The 14,143-nt window shown below is 36.6% G+C and overlaps 1 protein-coding gene across 1 annotated transcript in view; it reads right to left on the reverse strand.

The window, feature by feature from the left end:
- WDR64 (WD repeat domain 64) overlaps positions 1 to 14,143 on the reverse strand; it is a gene marked incomplete at its 5' end in the record, with an annotated part of 60,079 nt that overhangs the window by 3,223 nt on the left and 42,713 nt on the right. Inside the window, 10 exons of the mRNA XM_082048937.1 lie at positions 1,842 to 2,030; positions 3,035 to 3,144; positions 3,539 to 3,600; positions 5,235 to 5,340; positions 6,733 to 6,842; positions 8,104 to 8,134; positions 9,701 to 9,794; positions 11,541 to 11,633; positions 12,942 to 13,072; positions 13,961 to 14,134. Coding sequence (XP_081905063.1) covers positions 1,842 to 2,030; positions 3,035 to 3,144; positions 3,539 to 3,600; positions 5,235 to 5,340; positions 6,733 to 6,842; positions 8,104 to 8,134; positions 9,701 to 9,794; positions 11,541 to 11,633; positions 12,942 to 13,072; positions 13,961 to 14,134 — 1,100 coding nt within the window. The remainder of the gene's footprint in view (positions 1 to 1,841; positions 2,031 to 3,034; positions 3,145 to 3,538; positions 3,601 to 5,234; positions 5,341 to 6,732; positions 6,843 to 8,103; positions 8,135 to 9,700; positions 9,795 to 11,540; positions 11,634 to 12,941; positions 13,073 to 13,960; positions 14,135 to 14,143) is intronic.

The raw sequence follows: 14,143 nt of genomic DNA on the forward strand, positions 1-14,143 counted from the left end.
CCGCTTTCATAATAAAGAAGATTTCCTCTGCTCATATATCTGGTTTCCAAAGTTAATCACAGGAAGAAATGATCTAGTGTGTCTGTTAGAGTAGATTAACACAGTTTCATTTATAATTTATAATCAGAAAAAATAAGTCAGATCATACAACCTAAGGAATTACAAACTACAGAGAGGAACTAAGACTCTTCTGGATGGGTCTGTCTACCTGTTGACATCACCTGAACCACTTGTTTAAACTGTAAGCACTTATGCTATTCAGCCGGGTTTGTTCCATTTAAGGTATATACACATTTGGGGAATATCTGTTAATACCATTTATAACTTCATTTGTTAATTGAAGTTCTAAATTATTATCTTAGTGACTTATATGGCAGCTGTCCAATAAGCAAATTGTAATAGCACCATGAAGATAACTGATTTGACCCAAGAGAAGCTTCTGTATCCTGTAGAGAACAAAGTCTAGCATCCACAAGTAACACCTATCCATTACACTATTTGGTATAATTAAACCAGAGAAATCCAGTTACTCTTGAGGTGACAGCCCACAGACTATATAGAATAATAAGACTGAAACTTTCTATTGTGCAGAGTGGGACTGTCAGTTCTTCCCACAGTTAAGCAGGTTCCTAATTTTCTTCCAGTCTGTTTAATTACTGCACTTTATATGTATGCTGCCATTCTCCTTTACTGAAATATTTGAAGAGTCCTCAAATAGTAGTCACAGTTCGACACAGACATGTCATTTATGGAAAGTTTCTTTAGGGTTAGCTGGCTTAATTATTATATCTTTAATTCCAGAGGTTTCAAACTAGCTGCTGACTGTTCAAAAGAACTACAAGGGTTAGTCCTTCAAATGCTGCCAAGCACTTCTCTGTATTGATGAGTTACTGTTCTGACTTTAGTGGGAATACTCACATTAGTAAGAACTCTATGGAATAATAAGTCTTAGCAGGATACCAACCTAATAGGGGACCAGAAAAGCACCCTAGGGATTTCCCTTTGTGATATGGTTAAAAGGCAGCCTAAGAATGCACACAGTATATGAAACCTTGCCACTAGAGCATGCCTGACTTTTTAAACCCCAGATTTGGACTGCTTTGTTTCTAAAGACACAGTGCAAGTTGCCTTTAAGACATTATTTCTGTTCATTATTTCTGTTCATTTGATCAATCCACTAATTAATGAACCAGGGAACTACAGGACTAGAAACATGACTTAAGCTGGAGGACCAAGACTCTCTGGCTTGGCTTGTAATTAACCCACATCCCTTGAGAACTCTACCAAGAGGGAGAAAGGTCCAACAGTGCTATTGAATACACAACACATATGCCATTGTCAGAACGTTATGATCAGAAGTACATGAATGTATCCATAACATCACAGCAAATTTAAGAAGACCATTTTTTAAGCTGAAAGATTAAATTTGGTTTATTCTTACAGAAGGATTTGGGTTACGGTTGAAACTATTCACACTAAGGTTTTTCAATAAACTGTTTTGGATCCCAGTAGTATATCAGCTTGTGGAACTGGAAATGAAACAGGCTGCTAACCTGAATAGTGTATATAACATACAGACTCTAATTAGGCTAAAATCTGAGACAATTATCTAGTCATCACTGAATTAAAATCCTGAACATCACCTAATCTTGACTGTCACCTAGTCATAACAATTAAGAGATTTATTTCTGCTGTGCAAAAATATTTTTAAAAAGGATTTTTCTAAATAACTCATAGGAAACACTAATACTTTTCTGACTATCAGGTGAAAGGTGCTTTTTAAGTATGTTTTCAGAACTGTTCCCCCAATCATACATGTATGTAAATGTACAAGATCTTACTTGTCTCTGTCCAGCACGAGAGGATATTCAAACTTCTTATTCTTTTCCATATGCTTGCTTTCCTCTTTAATTATAATAGGAAAGCTATTAATATCAGAAGGCAAAATCAACCGACTGATATCTGAAAAGTCAAACGTCCTGGGTTGCCCGAAGTAACCAATATAGTATCCGTTCATGGCGTGCCACAGCCTACAGACATAGCGGAAGCAGTGCCAAAGGACAAAAAGGAAAAATTGATACTTTTAGAAGTAGAACAAAAGTGAGAAAATATCTATCTACATTATCAAGTTCCGCAGCACTGTTCTAGAGTTCAGTATGGTAATCGTTGAAAAAAGAAAAAGAAAAAGAAAAAGGAAAAGAAAAGGGAAAAGAAAAAGAAAGAAAAAGGAAAAGGAAAAGAAAAAGAAAGAAAAAGAAAAAGAAAAAGAAAAAGAAAAAGAAAAAGAAAAAGAAAAAGAAAAAGAAAAAGAAAAAGAAAAAGAAAAAGAAAAAGAAAAAGAAAAAGAAAAAGAAAAAGAAAAAGAAAAAAGAAAAGGAAGAAAAGAAAAAGGGAGTCCACTGTTTATAATGTAAGTAATCCAATGGTAAAAAAGTCCCAGAAGGATGTTGTAAAAATTGGAAAACAAACAAACATTTCATCTTTATAATTACAAAACCGAGAAGTAAAGACACCAATATCTTGAATTGTTCCTACAGGAAGGTATTGCCACCAGAGCAGGATCTACATACAATTTCCTCATTGATACTCCCAAAAATCCAACAGAACCTCCTTCAAACGTACTTGTTAGCCGTGAAGGAATTACAGTTGTCTATAAAGCATATTCATACTGCAATAGTTTAATTACATAAGCATTGGTTAGACGAAATGCTTAGGATCCATGTCAATTTAACAAATATTGAAAGCTAAAATAGGATTAGAACAGGAGGTCATTTCTAAAACATTGGGACCTTTGCCTAAGCATTCAAGGTCACCTTGCTGAAAGAAAATAAGAATGTACAAAAGGTCTGACTTCCTGAGAAAACTGGAAGCCTTACATTAAAAAATTCATTCTTTCAAGTGCAGAACAGAAAATGCATCCAATATTGTATTTTATTATAGTTCTAGCCTATATACAAGTCTAGTAAGAAGAGGAACTTTGGACACAGTTCAACTGATTCGTTATAGCAGTAAGATGCATTAGGTATTTTTGTACCTGACTGAACCATCGATAGATGCTGTCACTATCACATTTTTCTCCTCTTCATGAAATAAGTCAACCACTTCAGTAGGGTGTGCCCTCCAGCAAAGCTCCTCCTTTATTTGCTGAGAGAAAAGAAGAAACATAACGGTATTTCAGGCAGTTCTGTGTGCCACCACGGTCGCTTAATGGATCTATTAGCATGGCTTTCTGAAAATTAAAAGAGGTGAAAAAGTAATCCCTCCATGAAACAGCCTGCAAATGATAGAAAGACCACTCCGGGACACAGAAAACTCCATTCTTAACATAGCCTCTTTGAACACAATGGAGTAATGCTAACAGCATTTTACTTATGTTTTTCTTGATTTTCACAGCATCAAGTTATTACTTCAAGCAAAAGACATGACCTTTATGTGAAGTAAGCACTTTTAGTCCCCACAGAACTCTGAATGATTTTTTCTGTTTGTCTTATCTTGGTGTACTGTTCAAGTTAAGAAAATCTGTCAGATTTTGCCTTACTTTTTTAGGATTTTGTGGATCTTCTAAGAATGATTCAATACTCCAGCACATAATATGTCCTTCTGTTTAAGAAAGGAAAAAGCAAAACATCAATAAATTTCATCAGTGCTACACATTCACTCATTGCTGCCATATGCTCTTGGTAAACACTGGACAGAATGAAGCAGAGATTATAGGCCAGTGAAAATTATTTTAAGGTGAATGTCACTATCTCATTGTCAAGCACAGAGTAGAAAATAATGGACTATTTGTTAACATGCAAAGAAATATCTATACTTTTTGTGAGCAATGTGTCATTAACTGGATAGTTTTGAAATGGAAAGAAAGTTTTTTCTTTACGTGATATGGGTATAAAATAAGAGTAATCTTGTCAAGACAATTATCTGTTGCACAAACTAGATATTAGAGGTTCCTGAGGATTAAACTGTTTTTCAATCCTGGCAAAATGGACAAAGTTTGATTAATTGCATACACAATGAAAGCTTAATGTTTTACAATCTTTTAGTTGACTCGTGAAGCTAGAATCAAAGAACCATTTTCCTTATGACCCACAGCTGCCCACTTTCCTGCCTAGGATCCCTCTTTCCTGTTGAAGTTGTCTTTATGTCACGTTTCTACGATTAGACAGAGGAATCTTTTGTCTAATTCCACATTTCATACTGGTCACATCTGGTTTCTAGGACTGTACACTTGCAAGAAAGCAAGGAGGCTGACAGAGAAGTTGACCTTTTCCTAACAAGGAAAAAGCTGTAATGGGAACAATAAATTGATAGTAGCACTGCAGATAAAAAGAAGGGTGCAGAAAGCATGAAAAGCAAATAGACAGTGGCACAAACACAAAAGGACAAAGGGAAAGTGCCAGATGAATAGATAATAGGGTGGATTCTTTTCCACAAGTAATTAAAATCCTGTTCAGTGCATGCTGCCTTCCTGAACTCATTTAGTCTCCCTTTAGTCAATGGGGAGTGGAAACTGCTCTTCATTTTCAGCATCAATGTCAAGCTACTGCTCAGTTTGAAAAAAATGGAAAAAAACCAGCTTGCTCCATCCAACTTCTGACAGCATAAGAGCAGGAAGCTGGCAGGAAACAGTTCTGATAGGTATTTTAGAATAAAAGTGACACATTAAAGGACAAATATCTCATATGACAGAGGCAGAAGGAAAATTGCCAGAGTGATTTGAAAGGTTTGGAGGAGAATCAGACAGCAGATAAACTCTTGGACTTTCTGCCAAATGAAAGCCAGATTTGGTGTGAAATTATAAGTCTAATAATGAGCTGCTAGCACAGACCACAAGTGCTTCCTTTCTTTATATAGCAGCATACTGCTGAAGCTATTACTATGTACTCCATATCAGTGTCTGAATCCTGGCTCTTGATATAGTCACAGCTGCAGTCTTTTATTTAGTCTTATTACCACAGATGTGATTTTTTTTTTGCTTGTTCTTAGCAGTAATCTTTGCCCTTTTTATTAATACAGTAACTCCAATGGAAACTATACGTAGTGCTTGTGAAGGAAGAAAATTGTCATGTCTTTTATGAAAACAATTCTACTGATAATGTTATTAACACTAAACTTTAATCTACCATCCTTTCATGCATTTGGACTTTCATTTCCACATTTCTGGCACATTTACAGCATGATATTTTGTGGTCCTACGGACTGTCCTGAACAGAATGACTAACATGTTTACTCACCCTTACTGCCTGCCAGAAGCATTTTAGTGGAGATGTCTGTACAGAGTGCTGTCAGAGGAACTGAAGGATATTTTGAAAATGGCAAAATTTCATTCACTAACTTTCCCTAAAATCGATAAATAGATAAATAAATAAATAATTACATATTTCTCTTTATGATATCTACATGAAAAAAATAATAATCAGTGCATCAGAAGCTGAGTGCCATTGATTTGATCTATTCAGCATTATTCAGCTCTTTTCAGAAAGCTGCTAAAAAGGTAGGTTCCTAATCTACTGAATGACCAAGGTAGCCGAGGTGTACTTTTCTGGATTGGTGTCTCTTCTACATCAAAAGAACAAGCTATTTCACTCTTCAGGCAATTCAGTTTAGTTGTACCCACCCCTACTTCACCATCTAACTCTCATTTGCTATGAAATATCATCAGTATGCATCTTGTTTGCTACTGAAAATTGTTTCTTGCTGCAAATGGGCCCATGATACCTTCTTCACCAACTTGTTATCTTTTTCAAGTAAGTACCAGTGGACTTTCTCCCTTACTGCATCTTCAGGTTTGGGAGGATGTGGGGGAGAATGTCTTGCTCATAAGGAAGATAAATCCATGTAATGATGATGACAATCATGCCAGTGATGACATCGCTGTCAACTGAACTTGGGGATTCCTATGGGAATCTAAGCACAATAATATATTGACTATGAAGACAATAAAACCCAACAAAGCCCACATCTACTGTGCTTGGGGATATTTACCATCATATTCTATTTTTGCATAAAACATCTGCAAAGCTACCTCACCATCTTTCTGAAAAATCCTCTCTGTGACTTGCCTTTGCTGGCATTCCAGTTAAAGCCTGACATGGCTGACGTATTGTGGTCACTGTCTGCCACAATGACCAATATTACCCAATCATATCACAGTACTCCCCTTCTTGCTGTATGTATAATACTTTGCATCTTGTAACATATTTTCTGGAATAGAGCCTTGTAGACCTGAGGTGATATGACAACTAAGCCATTGGCATGCTGTTGCATGACTGGCTTTACAAGGTGATTATAGCTGTAGACACTGTGTGTTAGGATACTATTCTCTCCTGATTTGTAACCCTACTAGTGCTAGCTGGCTTGTGCAATGTTCCAGACATATTTCTCCTCTTCTTACAGTAGGACACTCTGCCTTATCATCCCTTCTTAGAAGGTAAATGTTGTGGGTGAAAACTCAGCTTCTGGACTGTCACATAACTTTACAGTCAGTTTTGGTTGTAATGGTTTCAAATCATGTTTCTTCATTTTCCACTTGCTGTTACTCCCTGCTGCAGTTATTAAAGCACAACTATTTTGTGTCCATGGAAGAAACAATTAACAACAACAACAACAACAAAAAAAAAACCAGTAAAATATCCACTGCTGTAATTGCTAGTTAAAAAGCATGTTTCCAAAGATTAGTAGAATTATGTTCTCAGTGGTCCGGTCCTATCCCAAAGACATTCAGATAACTACCTGAATACTCCATAGACAGATAGAGCCATTGTCATGAGCAGAAGCCAGGATTGGTGAGTGTTCTTCTACCGCTTCGGATAACAGTGCATTCATCTCCGTTGTGATTTCTGCTTTGGAACACAAATGATCAGATGTTTTGTTAACTATTTTTAGTACTGCTTTTGAATGCACAGAAATTATGTAACACAAGAAAATAAAAAAAGTAAATTTGAAAATAAACTCCATCGTCAAGATGGCATGACTCTGAAAACAATACAGATATGGGTAAAAGACAATTGAAAATAAATCAGAAAAATCTTCATGATCTTATCTAAACCAGCCAGAACATTGCTCTATGATGGGGGGCAAGCTTATTTAGAGCATAGCAACAAATTATACAGAAACCGCAAGCACTGGTGAGAGCAGAAAAGGAGTGTGGGACAGATGTCATCAGGACATCCTGCAGCCTCTGCATGAGGCTTCTAGAGATCACTATAAATTTGGCAATGAAGCGAAGTAATTCTGGAATCATAGATTTCTATACTTACTTCTTCAGTTCAAAATATGCTAAATGCAAAGTGGTGGTCACAGAGAACCTTTTTGGAGTTCTTGCTGTGACTTCCCCAGAGCTGGAGATGCTGGGGGTTCCCATGAAGGTCCTCAGTGAAATGGACATTCAGTGGATGTAGGAATGTCTATTTTATTGGGCAGCTATAAGGCTTAGGGATAGTCTGGTTTCAGGGCAGGTTTTCCTTGCAAAATAAATCCAGCTTAAATCCACATTTCAGATGATCAAATTTCTTGTTATTGGGAAAGTCTGCCTTCCAGCAGAGGATGTCTGAAGGATTCAGAAGAATCTAGAGGATTTGCTTCTTGCAAATTCACTGAATTCATTTGCACAGCTTTAACTCTTAAGTGCTTGGCTCTCTCTTGTTTGTCTTATTTTAAGGGTATATACTTCAGGGAAGATTTTTCCTTCTAAAATTTAATTTGCTTTTGAAGATTTTGTCTGTGAGGCTGTTCACTTATACTTGACTCAAGTTGGCTCTTGCTATACCATTTCAATAATTCATTGCTCGAATATTTATGTGGAAGAGAAGTGCGTATAGTTCGCATTCCCAAATTCTGCAAGGTTTTCAGAATCATGTCTATTTAGAAAAAAAATAAAACAGCTATTGAGTTCTTGCATGTCCTGCATCCTGGCCTGGATTTTGGGAAATAACTGCAAATCAGAAGGGAGCAGAAGACATTGGGGTGTGTCATTTACATACCAATGGTATCCAAATTATTATAAACACAGTTTGCCAGACAAACCGAAAAACTCATTTGCTATATTATCTGGGCAGAAGTCATGGATCAACAGCAAAGAGAATGAAAAACATATTTCCATACCTGTTGCTGTTTCATCACGTTTTGCATTTCCCTAAAAGTAAGGAATAAAATGTAACAGAATTAGATAATGGAACTTGGGTGTAACTACAGAACAGTTCTCTAGCTGAAATTACTTTAAGAACTTGTTTTTTTAATTGAAGGATTCAAATATTCCACCAATTTCCATTCAATCTGGGGCAGCACCGAGTGAAAACAAGAAACATTTCATCAGAAGATATTTGAAGTCACAGATAAACAAGTCACAAATGAAATTGATAGGAATTTAGAAGCATGCTAAAGGTAAATTTGACTGAATGGCATTAATTTATTAGGAAAAGTAAAGTCAAATACTTACAGTCATGTGAATATAACCTAGATCTCTCACTTAGAGAGTTTAATTCAGAACATGCATGTAGTCTTGTTACTGTCTTGAGCAAAGATGAACAAAGTGCATAAATAGCAATAACATTTACACATCTGCATCTTCAGTATGAGAATTGTCAGTCTTTCATTTGTGCCTTACTCTATTTGTCCAGGAAGGTGGCAGATGCCCGATCCCTCGAGACATTCAAGGCCAGGCTGGATGGGGCTCTGAGCAACCTGATGTAGTTGAAGATGTTCCTGCTCATTGCAGGGGGGTTGGACTAGATGCACTTTGAGGGTCCCTTCCAACCCAAACTATTCTATGATTCTATATAGGCTCCTGAGGATCCCCAAGGCTGACAGTAATAGGTATACTGGTCTCAAAAATTGTCAAGTCAAATAAGGCAGGAAAAACTATTCAGCCATGAGTGTTTGATGTGTTTTAGAAGAGGACAAGCCACTTGAATCTCATCCTACCTATTGATCTATAAGGCTTGATGTGTTTGGCTTCTGAAGATCTTTTTAAGAGCTGAAAATGACTGTCCATTTCGTTATTTTAATAACTACATAGCACAAGATATTGTATACTTTATTTTGCGGATGACAGGCCTGTGTCTACTTGGGAATCTATGAAAGCTCTGCTGAAACAATATGCTGTAAAGAATCTAAGAGGTAGTGGGATTTTACTGTTTTTGCCCACTTGCTATTTGTTGCTCTGCAGATATGGCATGATCTTCTCATATAAAAGGACAAAAAGTGTCACAACAATCATAATCCCATCCTTAGCAAAAATACAGATTGAGACATTGGCATCTTGATGGTAAATTAAAAAAAAAAAACCAACAAACCATACTGTTATTTGAAATAATGTATCCAAGAAAGTGTGGCTGCAATACAGATGTGGTTCTACTTTTATTCAAGTACTTCATAATTTGTTTGTTTTATGTTCCCCTTTGAGTTCTTCTACATCCCTATTTGAAGGTCAGAATTGTTAGTGATGAGCATCTGACATACACTTTGATAGTCAGCTATTCCATTTATCACAGAGCCAGCTGCTTGGCAGAATGTATTCTTAACTCCCCACCTTATTCAGCTTAGGTGAAAAAGGTTCATTTCTCTGTAATTCTTGATATTTAGCTTTGTGCATGGCTTTATGGAGGGAATTTAGTAAGCAACAGGATTTTAAAATCAAAACTAAAATGAAAATAGGAATGTATTTTGAATGCTACCAAACTGATGAAGCCACTATACCTACCCGACGTTGGCTCAAAGAACTGCCCCTGTGCTCCGAAACAATGCTGATACCACGCCTCCCAGTAGCAGTAAGAGAGAGCAGGGAACTACTTCTCCTGCGTGAAAGAAATTATTGGAGATCACTGACATTCTTGAAGATACTGTTTGCTATCTGGAAATCAACATAATCCAGTGTGATAAAGCATAATAAAATAGTGCCTGAATTGATTAGATTGGTTAGACAAAGGGTTGTTGGTGCTTTAGAAATTTATCCAATAACTAGGCAATATTTGCGTATTACATAGCCAACCTCTCCTGTCAGGAGTTTTGAGCAAATTAAATCCACAGTAAATGCAATTTAACACTGGTGTTCATTCTCAAGAAGTGAAGGGGAAAAATTCGGTGCATGCCAATAGCTTGTTCCCTTTCATTTTACATGGTACTTTGCTCTGCAAGTAGTTTTCAACTAATTATGGAAATTTATTTTCAATCTGTAAAGAAAATTCTCAGAAATGGGATTCTGTGGAAAAACTCAGAAAAACTCAGGAAAAACTGAGTGGAAGAAACTCAGGAAAAAAAATTTGGATGTGGTCTTCAGTGTTTGTGTTTCTGAGTCAAGAAAAGTTCTGACTGAGCTAATGAGAGGTTCTCGCCACATAAATTATACCAATGTCAAAGCTGTTGTGTTTTTGACAAGAGTATATTGATAACTGGGGTAATGTAAAACCCATATAGGAAGAATGCAGCTGGGATAGCCCACTTAAATTTGGACAAGTGGCTGTGACTTTGTAGTTTTTCAGTGCTTGATTTTACAAACTTGACAGCATTCTTGAACATTGTGTGCATGTATATGATCACAGTCAAATTCATCCAGGTACCTTCTCAGTACATACAAAAAATCCTAAGCCTCCACAATTCAAAGTCATTGTAGAATCCTTCTGATTAAGCATAATAAGAACTTTTCTTGATTTATAAAAAAATTCTATTTGTGAATTGTAATCACCACATTTCTAATGTAATTAGAGTTTCTTAAAGTAATCATTAAACTGCGATGTCAAAAATCACATTTATGTTCAGTTATGTGGCACTGGTACATTTAGGGGTGTAGTAAATATATAAGCTACTTGAAGGTTTTAAAGCAATGTAAGACCATAAACTATCTTTATGATTCAGGAGAGCAAAAAACCTGCCTAAATGCTTAAGATCTTAAAGCTGCGTAAGTATTTAAACCATACAGAGTCATTCTGGCTACCATTGCCTTGGCATATCCATTGGAAGTCAAGCACTTCTGAAGTTATGTACAGGTGCAAAGCCTTTCTCTCGAAATGAGCATATTTGGCGAAAATTCTGTTCTCCATCCAACACTACCAACGAATGCCATCTTCTAGCTTAAGATGAAACTTGAGGCTGCACACAATGAGCCTGCCTCTTGCTCTCTTTGCTGAGAATATCTTATAGCTTGAGGATTATATCAGGTTTAAAATAAAGAAAAAACCTGCTGTCACACAGAGTTATCTCACTGAGATAAGAATCAAAGAAGGTACACTACACACGAAAATGGATACTTGACAAAAGCTGACTTCTGCTGAATTCTTCAACAGAACTGAAACTTAGGAGATCATTTAGAGGACAAAATGATAGCCTAGTGGAGTGGTAAAAAAAGAACATATAATCTGGATTGGTAAGCATTACAGAAGTGTAAGGATAGGAAAACTAATTAAGTGCTTGAACTTGAATTAATTAAATGCAAAGAAAATATCGACTAAAATCAGCTGTCTTGGACAAACATTACATCAGTTTACTCCAGCAAAATACCAAATGACTGTGCCTGTCTTGAAGGAAGATAAAGTGCACCCTGTTACCTGGGAAAGAAAGCACTGTGTACAAGGAATAATATGGCATTGACTCCAGATACTTGAGGAACTGAATTCTGGCTGTCTTCATTCATTTTAAACCTGAAAATAAAGATATTTGTACAGGATGAATCACATAGGTTGCGTATTGTTCCTGGAAAAATTTGCAGACTTTATTTGTAACCTAAAAACTCAAGCATTTTATTTTGCAGAATGCATGTCACCTAAAACTTGCAGACACAGTTTTTCAGAATCAGTTGATCAGTTATGATGGATTAATGTCACTGAACAGCAGGTACAGAATGTGCCTCTGCCAGGAAAAACAGGGACCTGATGGAATGCTGAACATTTCATTCAGCCAAGTATTTCCTTGAGAATTAGTATTTAAGGGAGAAGTAAAGTAACTTATGTTGACATTAACTAACTAAGTTAATGCTGGAAAAGTACCTTGTTCCTGGCATTCAAACCAGTCATGTGAACTCTGGGTAAAATACTCAAAAAGCATTGATTTTCCTGTCTTCCAGGCATCCGCATGAATTGGCTCCCTCATATATGGGGAGGCAAAAGCAAAGGAAGAGACAGAGCCAGAATTGCGGTTAAGTTTTGATTATTTCCAATGGTACAGAAAAACTCAGCTCACTTTGTCATAAACATGCCAATTTTACACATGAAGGATGATGTAAAACTATTGGGTAGCATAGTTAAATAATAACTTTGTATGGTCTTAAAAGGCTATGTATTCCATCACCAACACAGAAATACTGCTTTGGTGCCCCCCTCAGTCTAACCAGATGTTGTCATTGTTCACTTTCCTGATGTATCAGCTTAATCTGTATGAGAGTATCTGGAATCATCATCCTATGCTCACATTTTGTCACTTTCTGTAAAAGATTTTTATTCCCAAGCCTCCCAAATGACTTCAGATTTCTCCCTGTTGAATGTGACTTCTAATCTTCTAGGTATAGACAATGATACTGATGCTGATAATGTTGAACATCTGCCATTATCATGTGAAGCTGCATTATTTCCAGGTGTCCTCCCAAACACAAAACTTCCAAAATAAGAATGTTTCTAAAGCTCAGTAGCAGCCTTGAGACAATGTCAGAGCGACTCACACAGTGGGAGTTTCCGTCAGTGGCAGTGCTCAGTTATTTTAAAACACTATTCTTAATTGCATCATCCCTTCCCCAAATGACTCCCTCTCTTGATCACCTCTCCTATCTGCAATGTTAGGACTAGCTAGCAAAGTAATTTGAAGTGGGAGGTAGGGGACTCCACATAAATTGCTACTTTAACTCCTCCTTGTCCATCACCCTTTACCATTGGGTATCTTAGAATTTCCACTATGCCATTTGAAAAGTTTGTATGAAATACTGGAGAACAAAGTGCCTCCATGAAAGCAATACTTACATGCATCTCACAGAGGCAGATTCAAAATCCCACAAAATTATTGCACCATTTTCACTTCCTGTAGCTATCAAACTGTATCCTCCTTCTTTTAAAACATCAAAACATTTCTTTTCTACAGAGGGTACAAAATGCTACAAAGAACATTAAAAAAAAATGAGTAAGAGCAATGTGGACACTAGAGAGTGAAACGTTTTAACTGTCAGTTTAACAAGATGCCTAAATTGACAGTGCCTACAACAACTGCATATTGAATGGTATAATACTATTGTATTCGAGCTACACAGAAGCACCAGAAGGATGCAGAGTGACAGAGTTGGGAGACTCCCTGCTGCAGAGGACAGGGGCCTCCATCTGCTGACCTAACCTGTTATCTACAGCACAGTTGCAATTAGACCATGTAGAAACAGCTGTAAGAACTGAAGATTCATCAGACGTAGGCATCTATGGAGACACTCTAGTCAGGTGTAAGGAGTAAGTCACTGAACAGAAATATAATGACCTTTCCATAAACATCATCCAGGCCTGTTACAGAGTTAGTGAAATTATACAAAACAAAATGTAAGTCTTCTGAATTAGTCAAGTTAAATTGGTCAACAATTGAAACATAAATTTGACATCTAATTTTACCAAAGGAATAAGAAGAGAAAATTAAATTACTTTAACACCCAGCTTAATCTTTACGTGCCAGTATTACTGAAGGTCAGTCTAGCTATAGTAATGAATGGCATTTCATTTCTAGAAGACTTTATACAAGAACATCAACATACTGTTTTGTACAGCAATGTGAAGCACATGTACAGAGCAGCTGCAGCGACAACTATGAAATGGATAATTAGGCAGATATAGCCCTTAGAAACAATCACTTTCTCAGGTGATTTTAGACCTTCAGTGTAGTGAAAAGTTTGGAATACTTTTTTGGTTCTTATCCTGTTGCTAAAACATGAAATCCTTGAGGGCAGTGTAAATATTTCCTTTTCCAATATTCTGTAAATGATGTGGAACTTTGAAGAGTTTCTTACCTCTGTATCATTCCTCAGAGAACCGGTATCAGATGGCAGCTCAATATCCGGAAAAAAATGTGTTTGTAAGGTGTCAGTTTTCAGTGACAGAGACACAACTGGATTCCGTCGTGGAAACAACATTGCCTCAGGAAGCATCCATGTTACATATAGATATGTTTGAACTGAGTTACCCTAGTAAAA

Source organism: Streptopelia decaocto (assembly GCF_964273445.1).
Source record: "Streptopelia decaocto genome assembly, chromosome: 3".
Lineage (NCBI taxonomy): Eukaryota > Metazoa > Chordata > Aves > Columbiformes > Columbidae > Streptopelia > Streptopelia decaocto.